This window comes from Cygnus atratus, chromosome 5, assembly GCF_013377495.2.
Source record: "Cygnus atratus isolate AKBS03 ecotype Queensland, Australia chromosome 5, CAtr_DNAZoo_HiC_assembly, whole genome shotgun sequence".
Taxonomy (NCBI): Eukaryota; Metazoa; Chordata; class Aves; order Anseriformes; family Anatidae; genus Cygnus; species Cygnus atratus.
This window is the reverse complement of record NC_066366.1, coordinates 63233770-63251437: the sequence shown is the minus strand read 5'-3', so window position 1 is coordinate 63251437 and position 17668 is coordinate 63233770. Positions and strand designations below refer to the sequence as shown.

Below are 17668 nucleotides of genomic sequence, written 5' to 3'. Positions count from 1 at the left end.
AATGTTTAGGTGATAAGTTAGAGCAGCTGTGAGAGGACATAAACTCTGTCAGTCTGTAGAAAAAAGCATCAGGTTGCAAGCTAGGATGTCAACAAAATCAAGGCAGGAAAGGCTTCCCAGTGTTCTTCGGTGACGAAGTCCAGGCCAGAGTTTTCCTAATGCAGATAAGGCAGAGACAGATCTATCTCCAGGTATGAGGAAGAGAAAAGGTGGGATACAGTTTAGCTTAAGGAGAACAGTGAATAATAACTGAAATGAATGGAGTAAGAAAGTGAGAGCGTTTACTTCTGCATGAAAGTTCTAGCTGTGTGTATTTTTTTGGTTAAGTAAACGTAAAGGGCCAGAGCTTTGGTGATAATCATCTTGTGATACTTCAGTGGAGATACACCAGTAGAAAAGGAACAGACTTTGATCTGCTAGCAATAAATCAAGCAAGGTGTAGCTACTGAAGCAGAATCATTGTTCTGGCAAGATTATATAAATCGGGGTTTTGGTTTTTATTATTTCTTGTACAATCTGCTTTTGTATGTACAATACAAATGACTTGTGGGCATGATGTAAGTAATTGGTGCACAGAAAATGATCCCCATGAGTCTTCAGGGTTAGAATGAAACTGACACGAGGTAATTGGTATTGTGAAGCTCTCATCCTAGTGTTCAGGGGCAACAGTCAGTGCTAAAAACCCTGCAATCTTAAAGCCAATAGAATTATAATTATGAATTAAAGAAACAGTGGATTTTTTAAAGGCTGTTTTTGGCAAAAGCTTGCTTTCTTAACTTTTCCACTGTAACATTTTTTTGAGCTACTGATAAATAAGACAGGGTTTACATAGCTATAATACAGATAAGTCAAATGGTGACAAAAAGATACTGGTCTGTATGAAATGGAACCATTCACCAAAACTGTCATGAGATGGACAGTCACAGTGCTCTCTCCTTTTATATTGTTAAAGAATTGAATATTATCATTCTAATGTATTATTTTCAGATTTGAAAACCTTTGAAATAATGTCTTGGTTTTCTAAAAAGTAGGGGTTACATTAGAGTACTTTGTGCATGTATGTCTGCCTCTTTCCCATGCACATTTGGAAGCAATCAACCTATCTTAGTAATACTGAACAAATTAGAAACCTCAGAGATGCTTCACAACATAATCTTTGCAAATAAATGGTCAAACGGAAAAGAGAGACTCTCGTAATTGCTTCACTCCAGTGAGGCTTAGTGCTTACTAGCTAAGACTGGGAGGTCTTCCTTGAGATACAAATTGATAAAGAACAGCCTGTATTGTTTCTGCACCTCACAGAGCAACTTGTAAAACAAATTATTTAAAATTGTAAAATTCTTCTGGGTAAATAGTGTGAGATAATAAGACTTCAAGTCTCTGTGCTCAAGTAGTGGAATCATAGGGTTTAGGAAATGTGACCTTTCCATTTTAATTAGAAGGATCATATATCCTCATAACAGAAAAGTTGTTTGAAAAGAAACTTGAATATGAGGAATGTAGGAAAGTCTGTGTGAGGTAATTAATACATGAATAAACTTACTGCTCCACTGAAACCCCTTAAAATATTTAGTTCTTAGAATTGTTTTGCTGATAACACACATCTGCTTCTTGTTATTTAGTCACTAACCCTATTTACAATTTTATTGCTAGATTGTGGCATACAGCCTGCCTTGGAAAAGAAGGAGAAGTGATGGTGTTTGGTGGAAGCAAAGACGACTTGCATTTCATGGACACGGTCAGTAAACTGAATAATGAAATCCTAGCACTACAATAACTAGAACTGAAAGGAAGTTAATACAATTGTTGATATTATTGGATTCTTTCATATCACATGCTATTGTGAAGATGTGATTTTAGGTGTTCCTGAGAAGCGATTTAGGAGGGGTTTTCTTGCCTCTGTTAAGGTCATAAAAAGAATTTGCTATTCAGATTCTTACAAAATAATTATTTAAATATCCACAGTTATAAATTATGTAGGTTGTAATAAATGTTACATTAATCCAGAAAGTAGCAGTATTTCTGAGATAAGATGTTTGTCATTTTCATGCTTGTTTTCCTCTCTCTTTATCAGGGTCATTGCAGTGACTTGTTGATATTTCAGACTCAACCTTACTCGCTTCTCAGGTGAGTTGAGGCTATCAGTACAGGCAGTCTAGGGTAAATTGTTGTAGCACTATGCTTTTTTATTCACAGGTTTTAACCATTTAATCCCACGTAGGCAGGTAAACTATAAAATTACCTTCTCAGTAAATATTTGAAACATGCAGGTTATGACAATCCATAGCAGTTTAAACATGGGTATTGCATAATACTCCCTCCTGCACATGCATGCACAACGCATGTACTGACCATCACAAGAAACTTTTATTCAGTGGTATTTTTTGTCTTTAGGTTATAGACCTCTTACTTAAATCTTTTTTTTTCCTCTCCCTCTTTTTCAGGTTGTGTCTTGACTGCATTGGTAAAAACGCAGCCCTCTTAAAAAATCAAATACCTTGCTTGCCATCCAAACTTCTGCAGCAGGTGCTGAAAAAAATAACTTTCTGGGCTGCAGTTAACCACCGGCAAGAGAAAAAAGCTGAAACTGAACGACAATGTCAACTAAACACCACATGAACAATGGCAACGAAACTGTTGAACACTGGTTTATTTACACTGTACAGCAAAGTCTTTTGTTAGTGAACTTTACTAATGCTACAGAGCAACAGTATGTTAAGCTGAGTTTCTAAGTGAAGTTTGAGAACAAAGAAATCCTTTTTATGGAAGTCTTTTGTTTTCTGCAGTATAGGAAACTGAGAAAACTTGATTTGTATATATCGTTAACTTCTGCTGTTGTGGTCTTAATGAGACAGTCCATACAACTTGTTCTTTTTGAAGGTGACATGCCATAAAAATGTTCTCAGTTGACCAAAATGTGGCTTAAGTCTAAAAACTTACTAGAGCCTTATCACATCAGCCTTTCTGAAAGAAATTAGTTTAACACCATCTTTGGAAGACTCACACTTGTCCATCCTGAAGAAGGTAACTGATCTGTTAACACCACCAAATCTTATTATTTGATTTCACTGACCTCTGTCATTTGAGTACGTAGTCAAATGACAGAGCTGAACATTGTACCCAACGTATGAAAGTTGATAAGCTGACTGTGGGACTTGAAGAGCACTGTAATGAGCAGCATTACAGTTTGCATAGGAAAGCTCACATGCTGCTCATAATGTGGTTTTACTAAGTTTCTGTAATCAACGAGTCCTTTTTGAAATAGGTTGTATATTGTATTTTGGATGTGTAAAGTTTATATTTAATTCTTGTTTAAAAAAATGCTTATTTATTGTTTAAAGAAGAGCATATGTAGTACTTGCTATTTTTCTGTTTCAAATACCCAGTTAACAGGAGCACAGTCATTAAAATTTTATAGAGTTGGAGACCACTTTTGACTAGCTTTTGACATTTTTACGATCCGCAAAACCTGTTTAATCGGGGGGGGGAAGGAGTCTTTTGGGCAAACTTGTATCAGAAAAGGGAAGTTTGTGACTGGGAGTTGGAAGAGAGGCGGAATCTTGTATGTGCTGAAACTGACGAGCACTTAGTGTTAGTTTGGGTGTTTTGGGGTCTGTAAAATCCCGGTATTTCGGCCGATAGGGCTTTCTCGTGACAGAGAAACGCCTTCAAGCCGCTTTCTGTGAGGAGGGCCGGCGGGGCAGGGCCCTGAGGGTGGCGGGGCCTGCGCGGCCCGTGACGTGCCCGTGGCGGGCGGAGCGGAGCCTGCGCGGCGCTGGCGGAAGCGGCCCCGGCGGATGTTGGCGCTGCGCGGCCCGCCCAGGTGAGGCCGAGGGGGCCGGGGGGCAGCGCCGGGCGGGCTCGGCCCCGAGGTAACGGGGGCTGGGGGGGCCGGGGGGAGCCCTGCCCGCCGGGGGGGGCCTGAGGGGGCCGGGGGGAGCCTCGTTTGCAGCGGTTGGGGGGTGCGGAGGGGGCACGAGGGGGCTCTGCCTGAGAGGGGCTTCGGTGTAAAGGCGGAGCTGGAGGCAGAGCTCTGAGGTGAGTGCCTTGGGGGTTCTGGTTCTGGGTGTCAGGGTGTTCCTACGTAGGCGTCCGTAAAAAAATAAAATGGAGACCTTGGTATAAATAGGCGGCTGAAACCCTCATAAATTGCACGCAAGTCAGGACTCCCCGCCCGAAGCGCTGCTGGCTGAGGGGGCAGCCTCCACCCGTAGCTCCTTGTGAGAGGCACCACACAACGCAGCTTCTGTTCTTCTCCTCTCCTCTTTTTCCCTGTTGTTTTTCAAAGCCTCGCACCGTGTGTTATTCTGTGCACGTAGCACCCTGTCGACATGGCTGATGACAACGAGGACCTGCAGGCCGACGAGGAGCTCCCGGCTCCGGCTGAGGACAGCTTCGAGCAGCTGGAGAACGACAGCCCCGCGGAGCGCAGCGGGCACGTGGCCGTCACCGACGGGCGCTGCATGTACGTCTGGGGAGGCTACAAGGTACGTGGCTGTCACCGACAGGCGCTGCGTGTATGTCTGGGGAGGCTACAAGGTACGCCGCTCTCCTCCCTGCTAAGCGAGCCGCCTGCCGCCCGTGGTGCTGGTAATTGGGCCCCATTAGTTTGGAAATGAATCTGTAAAATCATCCCTCCTCTGGAGAAAAAATAAATGCATTTAACAAATTAGAATAGGGCATTTAAGAGGTTCGAGTTACTGAAATAATCATGGGCGTTAAATACAGATCTTGGCACACAGATAACTTTTGTGGGATGCTGAGTGTCGTGTGCCTTCCTTAAGTCGTGCCTCTGTTGGAGGAGGAGGAAATGCTGTCTGATTTGAAGTGCGCACCGTGCAAAATGGTGCTTTTATGTCCACCATTATCAGCACAGCTGTGTGTTGCATGTTAACGAGCACAAGTTGGTTGTTTAGCTTAAGGGGGGTGTAGAGCAAGTAGAACCAAGCCGTTCTACGGTTTTGACAGGAATGAAAATTGTTTGACAGCAAATTCAGTAGATAAACTGTAGCTCAGGACAAAGCTTTTGGTGTATTGTTCTGCTTTTCATGGAGGGGATGGGGGATTTAAAAAGAAGACTGGTTCATTTGTGCACCATATCTATCCTCTTGGGGATACAAACAGAGGTTTAGCTTCTGTTTGTCCCAGTGTCTGGCTCTGCTGGGAGTTTGTGTGGTCCCCAGCAGAAGCTAAAATGATCTAATACCTGCTCTCCTGGGTGAGAGGTACAGGACTGCAGCAGGCATTGCTCCTGCTGCTTTCTCAGATTAGGTCTCTGAGGGCTTTTAAACATTCACGGGAGTCTAATTCAAGCATCCTTCTTTTTCTTTTTCTTTTGCTTTTCGGAACTGTTCTGCAGAATGCCCAAGTTAGGGGATTTTATGACTTCTATCTGCCTAGAGATGAAATATGGATCTACAACATGGAAACCGGAAGATGGTACAGTAAATAATTAACTTAATAATTTTTGCGTTATGGGAAAAAAGAGAAGTTCTTAAATTGGTACAGAAACCACGCTGAGGGTCTGTGAACAGAGAGAGAATTTCCTGATCTCTTTATTCCCACGTATCAGACTGTTGCATGAATGCGTGCAGTGTTTCCAGGGTTGTTAGGTTTTTTGTTTGTTTTTGCCATGTGGAAAAAAAGTATATTTTCACAGGGGTGAGGTGGGAGAGACAGCTCAGGCAGCCCGTACAGGAAAATGTGATCAACAGCCCAAAGTGTTTTGGGATATCTGGTATAGGATATAGCACCTGAAAATTGTACGTGTACCCCTCACTGGTGAAGAGTGCATTGAGGGTACCTTGTGTTTTTGTTATGTTATTGAGGGTACCTTATGTTTTTGTTTCTTGTCCTTTTAAGGAGTTGTTTTTAAATATTTATGCTGCCAAAGAAACTACCGTGTCTTCTTAGATCAGTAGGAACCTGGAAGTAGTGTGAAACCCGCGTGCCTGATGGTACAAGAGAAGGGAATACGATGCTCCGATTCTGTTCCTAGCTGGGGCCTTGCTCTGTGAGACCTGGCCCCCTCGGTGCTTTGGAGAAAATGCAGCTTCAGCACTGCCTGCAGTCACCAGAGTGGTTGAGGAGAGCCTTGAGCAGGGGATGGAAGCTTTTCTTTGTGTTTACAAGCATTAAAAAAAAAAGTAGCAAAATGGAAACCCTCAGTTTAGACAGGTGCAGCCTCTTTGCCTGGGGATCTTTCTGGGATATTGAACATGAAAATCACACCAAACTCCTGAACTGGGCAGACGGGATTCCTCCCCCAGAAAACACGTGTTAATTAAGTTGACCTTTCCCCACGCCACCCCTTCATCATACCTGCCAAGTGCTGTAAATTGTTAAAGTGCCTGGGTCTGAAAAACTCCTAACTGAAGGGTCCGCAGGGACTTGGCATAATTAAAACCATACTGGTAGCGTTATAAAATTCCACTGCAGAGAAAATTGTTACTGCTTGGTTTGATCGGATGTAGTATTTTAAACTGTGCTTCTAGGAAGAAGAGTAAAACAGAAGGAGATGTTCCGCCTTCCATGTCTGGAAGTTGTGCGGTGTGCGTAGACAGAGTGGTGTACCTGTTCGGAGGACATCACGCGCGGGGCAATACAAACAAGGTCAGTAATTTAATTTAGTAAACTCTTCCTCACAAAGAAGTTTCCGGTCGTTAGCTTTGGTCCCATTTTGTAGGAGATAGAGGTGGACTTTTCAGTTAATTACTATCCATCCAAAACAAGAAATGTGTCATAACAAATCACAAAAGCATTTTCTTCTGAATCACTGGACAGGTCGAATCCTGTTTCAGAGCTTAAATGTCAATAGCCAGGGATGCTGAACATGTATCTAGTCACCGTGTCCTCCATGGCTTCTGCAGAATGATATTTTCACCTACCGGCAAGCAGATAACCAGCTTTCTCATGCTGTCAGCAGCTTCCTCAGATGCGAACTAATTGAAGCCATGTTCTTTTTGTGCTTGCCAGAGAGATTTTGACTAACAAAATACGGTGCTTAGCACTTGAATCTTTTTTTCCATGCAAGTGATTAGCTGGCACGCTTTTATCAGTGTAGTTATTAGTCTCCCTGCAACAGGTCAGCTAACCTGAAGTCTGGAAAACAAGTTAGCCTTCAGCTCTGCATCATTTCACATGACGGATGTACCCCTGTTGCTTTCCACCACCGAAGGAGCACCGTGACCTGTTACTTGTTTGGGTGGCGGTTGCTCTAGAGCAGCTCACCCCGTGAATTGTATTGCGGTGGTGCTTGGGAGTTTGCTTCCTCTGAAGCCTGGGAGTTTCCAGAGGTCACTGAAACAGTATCAGCAGGTGATCTGTAAATGCTTTGAAACGTTACTCACTCTTCTCTGGAGTACCTGAAAACATTTTGATGTTCTGAAAGTGGGGCTTAAATTAAACGGTTTTGGTCTCACTCTTAAATATAAACTGCAAGTAACCTGCTGCAAGACTCGTAAACAGTCTGAACCAAACTAAATTTATTAAGTGTGAGTTGCTTCCTTCCTGCTGGTGGTATTCTGACCTTTCGGGTAGCTTATATGTGTGTGTACCAGCCACCTCTCTCCGTGTAAAATGATACAACACACAGAGAAGGGATGAGGCCTTAAAAACATTTTATTTTTTATTTATTTTTTATTTTTTTTAATCACGAGACAATTGCTACATTGTGCACACCTTCATTTTATCCTGTTTCAGCTTCTGGATGGTACCACTCAATGTTGACGGTCCTGTGACTTTCGTAAAAGAAAGTTTGGGGCTTGAGTCTGCAAAAAGACAAGGATCTTTAGATCCATATTTTGTTCCAAACGTTGTCAGTAGTCTGTGCAGCTAGGAAAAGAACTTTTATAGTGTTTCTGTACCAATACATGCTAATTAAAAGTTATTATTTTAACATCAGTCAGACTTAAGCTTTAAGCTAACTGTGTGGGTAAAAAAAATCTTTTTATTTTCTACAGTTCTACATGTTAAATTCCAGATCCACGGACAAAGTGCTGCAGTGGGTCAGAGTAGAGTGTCAGGGGGTCCCCCCTTCATCAAAGGACAAACTTGGCGTTTGGGTTTACAAAAACAAGTAAGGCTCCAGCAATGAAGTCAGCACAGCTGTCCTTGCGTGTGTGTTTGCTTTAATCACTCTTAGCCTTGTCGTTGTTGTGTCTTTTTGTTTAAACAAGGGCTGCAGAAAGATTTCTTGCCTGCAGCACGTACGTGCTTCAGGAAGATGCTGGATTTGTCCCCCAGCCAGCCTTTTAAAGCTGCTCTGTCCTTTAACTGTTGATAAATGGAAAACCTCACTCCCAGTTTGGGTATGTGTAAGCTGCAAAGTATCTGGGTGAGTCACAATCCAAAATGTGGGCTCCTGACAGGCAAATCTTCCACGGTGCATTCTCAGTACATCAGTGGTTCCTTGTATCGGCGTTGTTCCCCCTGGCAATTGCATCTGGATTTATTCTGCCAGAAGCCTGCTCTAGGATTCCTGTTACACGCAGAAGGCAATCTTTTGGCTGTGCCTTGTGGGGCAGCTTGTGTGTCTGATAGTTCAGGAGCAGGAAGCCATTTTAGTCAAAAAACATGTGACTGTTTCAGCACCGCACAAGCTTAATTCTGCGTGTTTTGTGCTGGTTGCGCAAAACCGGAATGCATCGGATGATCTGCTGGCGATGTTATCTGACTTAATGTGCTGGAGCAGTGTCCCAGAGATGCCAGAAGGCCTTTTGGCGTCGCGAACCTCGGAAAAGATGAGGAGGATGAGGAGGAGGCGTCGGAGCCAGATGAGCTGACACGCAAAGCATTGCCTTGCAGCCTCCCCCCGCTCAGTTAGTGTCGTGCTAGCCCCCACCGCAGGGAGCTGCGTGATGAGATTGCTGCAGCCTCCTGGTGCCGGGGGGCAGGCTGAGGAATGCCCCTGCTGTGGTGGCTTCCCCCTTCCACAAGCGCCCTGCACCCAGCGCTCAGCAGGCCGGGGGCAGAAGGGGATCGTCTCGGGGCAGGCGGGAGCATTTGGCTCTCTCCTTGGGCTCAGGGCCGGCTTCTCAGGGGCTTCCCAGCTTCCAGAGAACAGGACCCGAAAATGAGCAGGTGACAGCTCGCGTGGCCAGACCCGTGTCCTGCAGGAGGGCTGGAAGGGCCGTTCCCCACAGAGCAGGGCTCTGCAGGCTGTGAGCGGGCACGTGGTGCTGCTGGGGCTGAGCTCTGCTGTGAGCAGGTGGTGGTCGGGGCTTCTACTTCTTGTTCGCAGCTGGCAGGGCTCTGAGGCTCAGCATCACGTCGTGCCGGGGCTCTGCAGGCTTTTACTTGCGACCTTTTTACTGCCTCGCCTGGGCAGCGCAGGCACCGCCCTCCTGCTAGCGCAGCCGGGCTCGCTGTGTTGGCTCTGGCTTTGCTGCGGTGGGGGAATGAAGTGCGGGATGTGCCCCGTGTCCTTGTGCAACGTGACGGGTGCCTGCGCCGCTTGGTGCGTCCTGGGGAGGGAAAGCTTGCTGCTACGGCGTTAGCAAGACGGAGTTGTGGGTGCTGAGTTGGTTACTGCGTACTTCGGGACGACTTTCTGGCAATTCATTCCTAGTCAGTGCTGAAACCCAAACATCAACGTAAATCACGCTTTCACAAGGTGACGGGAAAGGAAAAGCAGCTGCGGGAGTGCTCCCAGGAACTGTCCTTCAGGCTTTGAGACAAAACACGAGTACAGTGAGCAGTGCCTTTCCCCGAAACCTTCGCAGGAACCCGAAACCTTCGCAGGCAGCTCCAGCGGCTGTGGGTGTCTGCAGGCCTTGTGCCTCGCGTGGCCGCCCTGCCCTGCCCAGCCCAGCGCACGCAGGCAGCACATCTCCATCCCCATGCTTCTTCCAGGAGTGTCTGTGAGCATTTTGGGATCAGGGAGAGGGAGCGGCCGGCCTGGGAAGGGTGGAGGCAGGAACCGTCAGGAGCAGACCCCCGTAGCTGCCCCGTGAGAGCCCCAGTAACACAGGCTGGAGCGCAGTGAGCAGGCAGCGGGCCTGGCAGCTTCGCAGTTGGAACCGGAGCAAAACTTGGAAGCCTGGGGCCTGGAAAACACCTACAGAGGGATTTACTGGGGGAGGTAGGGTCGATTAGGCAAGAAACAGGGCCCACGCCTGGAAAACTTGCACTGTTGACGTGTTGGAAGCAACGAAGTCAAAGGTGCTTCCCTGGTTTTCCTGACTTCTGTTTGAGCCCAGCCTTTACAGGGCTTTAATTTGTCGCACCATATGGGATAATATTTCTAACAGACCTTCTTGCTTGTTTTGTTTCAGGCTAATATTTTTTGGAGGCTATGGTTATTTTCCTGAAGGGAAGCAACGAGGAACTTTTGAATTCGATGAAACTTCTTTTTGGGTAAGGTAACTTTTCCCACCCTTGTGCAATTCCTGTTTAACCTCTAATATTCCATTAGTGCTTGTTAAAACGTGCTTCTTATCAAATATTATTAAATATTTTTAAAGAATTCAGGTCTTCCAAGAGGGTGGAATGACCACGTGCATGTTCTGGACACTGAAACTTTTACCTGGAGCCAGCCTATAACGACGGTAATTACTCTTCTTACACCGGTTGTTTTAAGTTACAGCCCCTCAGGAACGTGGGCACTGTGTGCCGTTTCTCTTCTCACTTCCCGTGAAAATACGCAGGGCTCTCCTAGGCCGGGGTTCACTGATTTAACTTGTTTTAATTAGAAGAGGTTGCTGATAAAAGCGGCCTCGCTGCGTGGCATTAACAGCAGGCTGTCCCAGCCCTGGTGGCTGTGGGCCGCAGATGTCCCGGTGCTTGCTGTGCCCTCAGCTAACCCGCAGGATGAAACGGGCTCATCCTGTCGTATCCTGCCCGCTGCGGGGTGCCACCTCTAGCTGCTGTCTCCCAGGCATTATTTTAGAAGATGTGGTTAACTGTACCCAAGCAAGAAGCATGTCAGTTCACCCGATTTTATTTTATTTTATTTTATTTTACTTTCCTGCTCCACCCTGCACCTTTGTTTATACGTCACCAGCCTTTAACTGCCAAGCGAGCAGTTGTCTGGTGCTCCGTGGTCCTGCCTCCTTCAGGGTATACAAACCAGTCCCTGAGTGCCAGGAGTTCAAGAGTTCCTTCTCTGTGGAAGAGCTCCCTGAAATGCCTGGTGCCGGCTAGCGGGAGGACATGAGACGTGCCTCGCGGGGTCACGAGATGGGGTGCTGGAACAAGGGGACTGTGTGGAGCTGATCTTCTCACTCTGGTGCTTGCGAAGTTTGTTTTCACGTTGGATGAATCCCGCTCTGCTGACTGAGAGCCGCTGTGTAGCTGCGGCTGGATGCTCTGCGTCTGCAGCGCCGCGGGCTGCTGCTGCTCCTGAGACAGGCAGCCTGTCTGATCCGGCCCCGGGAGGAAACCTGGCCAAGAGCTAAAGCTTAGGGCTCTGTGACCTGGGCTCTCCTCCCTTCTCACGCTTCCCGAGCGAGCTGTCTTAATCCCCTGCACCTTGCTTATTTGCCAGCAAAGTGTGACTGTAAACTTCTCTCCTCTGCATGGGTTCTGGGGGTGTCATTAGCTGTGTTTGCAGCCTTCCTACGAGGCGTTTGTGGGAAAGGACTGTTAAGAGAGGGGTTTAAAACACTGTCAGTAGGACTTGCTTGGAAACATCCACGAAAAATAAAAATTCCCTGCTTGCCTGCTCTGTGGCAGTCCTGAGACCATTTAAACCAAATTTAAATAATTTGTTTCACAGAATCACACAGTGGGTCAGGTTGGAAAAGGCCTTCAGGATCACCGCATCCAGCCATCAACCTGACCTCCCGAGTCCCACCACTAAGCCCTGTCCCTCAGCGCCACGTCCACGCGTCTCTTAAATACCTCCGGGCTGGGGACCCCACCGCCTCCCTGGGCAGCCCGTTCTCTTCACGCTCGGTGAAGAAATTCTGCCTCGTGTCCAGTCCAAACCTTCACTAGCGCAACTTGACACAGCTGTTGAATGCTCATTTACGTTATTTACCTGCTCCTATCCTCTCCAAAAATGAGAAACTTGCCTTTTGTTTTGCTTTTTTATTTATTTTTTTTTTTGCTCTTCATCATTTTTCCCCTTGGGTTGCTTTCTTTCATGCTTCAGTAGCGTTGTTCTCCTGGGGAGCTCAGGAAAACAAAACGTCTGCTTCCCTGTCATCCTCGCTGCAGCGTGACAGTTCGGTGCGTTCCGCTTGGGTGCTGGATCATGGGCAAAGCAAAACACTGTTATTGCAAAGAGACACCATGTGAAGTGTCCCAGGAGGACTGAGGAACAGGCGAATGGAGTGATACTGCTACAGAATTGGAGGAAATTAAATTTGAGTTAAATAACTCCTTGCTCAAATTACTGAAGAATTGCCTTGTCTTAATGCAGAAGGATCTCAATTATTTCAGAAGAATAATTTACAAAAAAAAACAACCTGATTCATCGTATCACTGATTCATGGTATCACTGTCTTGTTTATAGCGTGAGGTCCTCTGTGACTGTCTGAGCCCTCTTCTAAAAGCAAAATTTGTACCTTGATGCATAAAAAGAAAAAATATTTTTTAATGAGTTTTCTGATCTTCCATCCAGCAGAAAAAACAAGTTCCTGAACACAAAATGACTACTGGATGTTTTTTCACTCCCTGTTCCTTGTTGACCTTAAATGTGACTGTAGTTCAGCCTCTCACCTCCTTGGGTGGTGACCTGTGGGACCCTCTCTCCTCTCCCTCTCCCTCTCTCTCTCTCTCTGTGTGTGTGTGAGCGAGCTCCTTGCTTTACTCAATCCACTGCAGGCTTCTATTGCAGTGACATTGCCTTTCTTTTGTTATTGTATCAAATTTAACCTTCTACTTTCACTTTTTTCTGTCCCCAGGGTAAAACTCCGTCCCCACGAGCAGCCCATGCCTGTGCTACGGTTGGGAACAGAGGCTACGTGTTCGGTGGCAGATACAGAGTAAGTCCCAGCGCGGTTTACCAGCGTGCTACTGGAGCACAGATGGAGAATTTCAACTGCAGCCTGCTTTATTGTAGGAGTCCCGAATGAACGACCTTTACTATCTGAATTTGGATACGTGGGAGTGGAATGAAATGTAGGTACTAAAACTTGAGTTCTTTTGTGTGTAAAGCAATACGAAGATGTCATTTTTATTCGCTTCTAATCAATCCAATGAAACTTAGTAAACGCCACTAAGTGCGTAAACTCAAATGGAGTTGAGCCTCCTGACTTTGCTGTCAGCATTTTCCAAGTACTGATATGAGCAAAACTCTTTTACCGTGTCTAAAGTAATAAACTCCCTGGTGGGTCATGAACTGTGCGCGGTATGGAGTTGCATAGTTCAAATACCTGAAAAGCAATGACCAGGAAAGAAGAGCAGTATTTTATCGTAGCACATCTGTAATTTACGGTGCTTTTATTGAAATACAGAATCACGCAAGGCATTTGCCCGGTCGGCCGATCGTGGCATTCTTTAACACCAATTTCCTCAGATCATCTCTTTCTCTTTGGAGGATTCACCACTGACAAGCAGCCATTGAGTAAGTCATTCCAGAAGGATTTTGTGTTGTCTTTGTGTTCTTAAATAGTTGCGCACAGAGGCCTGAGTTATTGCCTAGGCACCGTAAATTCTTTTCACATTCCTTCCACGTACTTTTGATCCAGCTCCGTATGGTCACCAGCTAAACTGGCAGAGTAGGAGTCGCTGAGTGTGTTGAGACTCTGCTATTTATGGGACTTAGGCTGCTCTAAAAATGTATCTAATGCAAATTGCAATTAGTAAGAGCTTTATAGTTCTCCATCTTTCCCTCCTGTCTTCATTCCTATAAACCACTGATAAACTCCTGTTTTCAAATAGACAGCCCAAAATTTTGTAGGGTTTTACCTGAAAAACTTGCCTTAAGAACAAAAATAGACTGTGTTATACCAGAGCATGTGTTTACTGTAGCAACCGTGACAGAACTGATCTAATACCGTTTGTATTTGGGGTTTTGCTTGTTTTCAGGTGATGCTTGGATTTATTGTATCAGCAAGAATGAGTGGGTACAGTTTGAGCATAACTATTCTGAAAAACCAAGGTACGATACACGCAGTACTTGGAAACATACACAAAAAAGAAGTGAGGAAGCTTTTCACATTGGCTGTGAGAGAGAGGACACACATCCTCTTCACAGCACTCATCTTTCTTAACAATACAGTACCTTGTATTAGCAGTTCCTGCCCCAGGAACGCTGATGGACTGAATCTGGGCACAAAATGGGAGATTAACGCCACCGTACGACTGGTGCGGGAGGCAGCATATAGCTCAGTGCTTTGTGAAACAGCCGGAGACACGGGGATTGAGGGCTTGGCATGCTCTGGCTGAGCTCTGAGTGCCGGCACAAGAGCTAACCAGCACCCGTGTGTTCCTGCTGTGCCACCAAACACGCGCTGCTTTGCGCATCCTCACTAGTGGCTGGCCCTGTGCACACCCAGAATGTTTTTGTCTTCCGTAAAGACCTGCTGAACAAATTAAAGGTGATGACCAGCAATTTAAAAGCATCAAAACTACCGTGATGCATGCGTGTGGCATCGAAACCACCCGTGTCCTGTGAGTTAATGCGATCCCTCTTGTCTGGGGAAATACTTGGGTTTGAGGTTAAATGACTCGGAGCAGCGATACTTCCCGCTCTGCCCCTTTGGCCCCGCTCGCGCTGGTGGGGCCGAGGAGAGGTCTGTTGTGCTGGGCACTCACCAGCTGAGCTGCCCCCCGCTTGCCTTCCCTGCTCCGGAGCAGCAGGCAGCGATACGTCGGTGCTCAGCTCAGTTGTTGGCACAAGTCTCGGAGAGCGGCGCAGGATCTGACGGGTTGTGTTCCGTCAGTCTTTTGGCTCGAGTGGGATGTGAAAACACAGCTTGTGCAAGCAGATCCTTGCAGCCATCCTCCAGCAGCGATGGGACCGTGGATCCCACACGTGCCTGCGCTTGCAGGAGGCTTCACAGCCCTGCTCTGACCAGGGCAGCCCGCGCAGCCCGTGGTTTACTGGCCAGGAGGTTTTCTCTGAGCATAAACTCCTGTTGAATCGGTCAGCTCTGCAGCGCAGTGGCGGAAAGGCAGACTGGCCCGTGTTAACTTCACGTACAAATCCCAGCCGTGGGGTTTTGGGTGGGGTTGGGTTTTTGTGTAACGCAGCGCTGTCTTGTTTGCAGGTTGTGGCACACCGCTTGTGCAAGCGAAGAGGGAGAGGTGATCGTCTTTGGGGGCTGTGCCAACAACTTACTTGCCCATTCTAAAGCCGTAAGTTTATGTCGAGCTTTTTCCCTTCCTGTGCAGCCCGGCCCTTCCTGCAGGAGCTGTGATTTCTCAGCGCTCCCGCAGGTTTGAAATGCTTGCAGTCAGCAGCGCGCGGTACTGAGGCCTGGCAGAGGTGCACAGACAAAGCTCCGAGGGGAAACGTTTTGCTGCTTTTCTAGAAAACACGTCGTTATTCAAACAAACCGTGACTTGCTGTCCCTCACGCTTGTGTTTCGCTTGGAGCCTGTTCTTATCTCCTAGCTGTTTCTTTAGCTTTGCCCTGCGCCTCTCACCAGGCTGTTTTCGGGGAGCCCCTCCCAAAGCAATTTCTTCAGTGATGCCTCCAGGGAGGGCTGGTGAGCACGGGCTGGACAGCGAGGGGCTCTCCAGACGGGACCAGGGGAGCATTGTGGGCTGTAAAATCCCCCCTTGGCTGGAAGGGGCACAGCGGCAGCACCTTGTGGTGGGAGGAGCAGTGGGCGTCAGGTGGAGCCGGCAGGTGGCAAACAGGAGTGGTGCAATACTCGGTGCTCCGTGCCACGGGGCGCTGGCACTGCGCTGGCAGGATGGGAGCAGACATGAAATCATTTAACAACATGCCCACGTTCCCCTTCAGCTCTTTGTATACCAGGGCCCTTGATCTGTTTTTTAAACCCAGCTGTAGTTCCCTGAGTGCTGGTAACTACACGCGCTGTAGGATTTGGCGAGCAAGTCCCTAGTCAGCTTGTCCGCTGCCGCTGTGGCTTACGTGAACTCTTGCTGTTTGCCAGGGTTCCTTTGTGCTTGACCCTCGGCTTTTTTGGCTGCTGCTGTAATATGTGACTCCACATAATCAAACTGCTTCTCTCCCCCTCCAGGCTCACAGTAATGAAATACTCGTGTTTTCTCTACAGCCAAGATCTCTCGTAAGGTAAGAAGGCAAGGCTTCAACGTTAAACGGTTGTGTCCCCTTCTAAACCAACCCGTGCAGGATTAGTGCCAGAGCTGTTTCTTAGGTTGCTAAAATACTTGAAAACATTTCTTCCCCTGAAGGAAGATGAAACCACAGCAGCCAAGTATGAGGCTAGAGTGAGATTCCTTTCAGGTGTATGCATTCGGCGCTGAAGATAAGAACAAGCCCTAACTAACTAGCTGTAAATAATTAGCTTAGTTTGCAGGACTTGTTCAAATCCATGTTAACAACAGCTGCGTATTCCTTCTCCCCAAGGCTGTGCCTCGAAGCAGTCATTTGCTTTAAGGAGATGTTGGCCAGCTCCTGGAATTGCCTCCCCAAGCACTTGCTGCACAGCGTCAATCAGCGGTTTGGAAGCAACAACACCTCAGGCTCCTAAGCCCTCTGCACTGACATCTCTGCACAGGCAGTGCATGGATGAGCAACCCCGAGCTGCAGTAATTGTACCGAGTGTGGCAAGCGTTAACCCTGTATAGATTAAATAGCTGTACTGTAGGTAGCTGCTTCCTGCCTTTACGTTGCATGTGAATGGCCTAGAGAGAACCTATTTTTGTGTAAAGATGTTTGCAATAAATGTATTTAATGCAAGTGGAGGTGTATCCTGTGCTTAAGCTTCAACTAGTTCTGGGTTTGTCCACCTTGAAGTACTTGTGAGGGCCAGCCCCAAGCAGGGAGATGAGGCGTGCATGCGTAGGGATATTTTTGTGGAGTCCCAGTCCAGGACCTGCGGACTCCAGTGGTCGTGCAGGCAGTACAGAGGCACACCACGGCCGTGCAAGAGGAGTGTTGCTTTAGTCTAGGCTGAAGAGTGCTGTGATGGGCGCGTCCTGGTTTAGTCTACAGCATTAGGAAACTGCTTAACATACTTTTTGCCACAACCAGTTAAGGTCAGAGAAGTAGGATTTGAAAATTGTACATTATCGGCGTTGATAAACTGTTGTAAACCTTCAGCTGTTAAAGCACCACTACTCCGCTTGTTTCTAGTTTGTTTTTTGAAACTCTTTATGTTGTGGAACTTCAGTTGTGAACCTTAGGTAGCAGATATTCTGCCCTGAGAAGTGTAACTAAAAGCGCTTGAGCCTGTTATCAGCTGTGTCAGTAACCCGTGGAGCTCACCTGCAGCTGGACCAGCCTGAGCCCCAGAGGACTCCAGCAGGGTGAAGGAACACTGCGAGCAGCTGTGCAGTAGGTCAGTGCCTGCCTCGGGCAGCTCAGGTCCATCTATCAGCAGTCCCAGCAGGGGACAGCTGGGACAAGGAACAGGCTGTGCTGCTGCGGGGAAGGGGTTAAATCATGTTTAAGCTGTCCTCAAAAAAAAAAATAATCAATAAACAACTGACTTCTAGAACGAAACAATTCCTGTACTGGAGTTTTGTGCTGATTTCTTTTATAAGCTTTAGCTGTGGCTTCAGGAAGTGCTGAGGGTGGTGCAGACAACAAGTGCCAAGATGCACTTTCAGAGCTCTGGGGGAT

General features: G+C 47.0%; 2 protein-coding genes across 6 annotated transcripts in view; both read left to right on the top strand.

Moving 5' to 3' along the window:
• KLHDC1 (kelch domain containing 1) overlaps positions 1-3430 on the top strand; it is a 28633-nt gene extending 25203 nt beyond the window's left edge. The window contains exons 11-13 of one of the 2 annotated variants that reach the window (XM_035551330.1): positions 1654-1738; positions 2075-2127; positions 2445-3430. In XM_035551330.1, coding sequence (XP_035407223.1) covers positions 1654-1738; positions 2075-2127; positions 2445-2619 — 313 coding nt within the window. In that variant the 3' untranslated portion in view covers positions 2620-3430. The remainder of the gene's footprint in view (positions 1-1653; positions 1739-2074; positions 2128-2444) is intronic. The other variant, XM_050711049.1, reaches the window with a different exon arrangement.
• Positions 3431-3752: 322 nt separating this feature from the next.
• On the top strand, positions 3753-17551 carry KLHDC2 (kelch domain containing 2). 4 transcript variants are annotated; one of them, XM_035551485.2, is made up of 14 exons: positions 3753-3823; positions 4320-4487; positions 5360-5439; positions 6495-6612; positions 7962-8077; positions 10275-10356; positions 10464-10547; positions 12849-12929; positions 13007-13065; positions 13401-13510; positions 13975-14047; positions 15159-15246; positions 16101-16153; positions 16451-17551. In XM_035551485.2, the coding sequence occupies exons 2-14, from the start codon at positions 4332-4334 to the stop codon at positions 16572-16574; spliced, it is 1224 nt and encodes a 407-aa protein (XP_035407378.1). In that variant the 5' UTR covers positions 3753-3823; positions 4320-4331; the 3' UTR covers positions 16575-17551. The 4 variants fall into 4 exon arrangements, with proteins under 4 accessions (XP_035407378.1, XP_035407376.1, XP_035407377.1 ...); XM_035551483.2 differs by having other exon boundaries at positions 3755-3872; XM_035551484.2 differs by having other exon boundaries at positions 3756-3872; positions 4289-4487.
• The last annotated feature ends 117 nt before the right edge of the window (positions 17552-17668 follow it).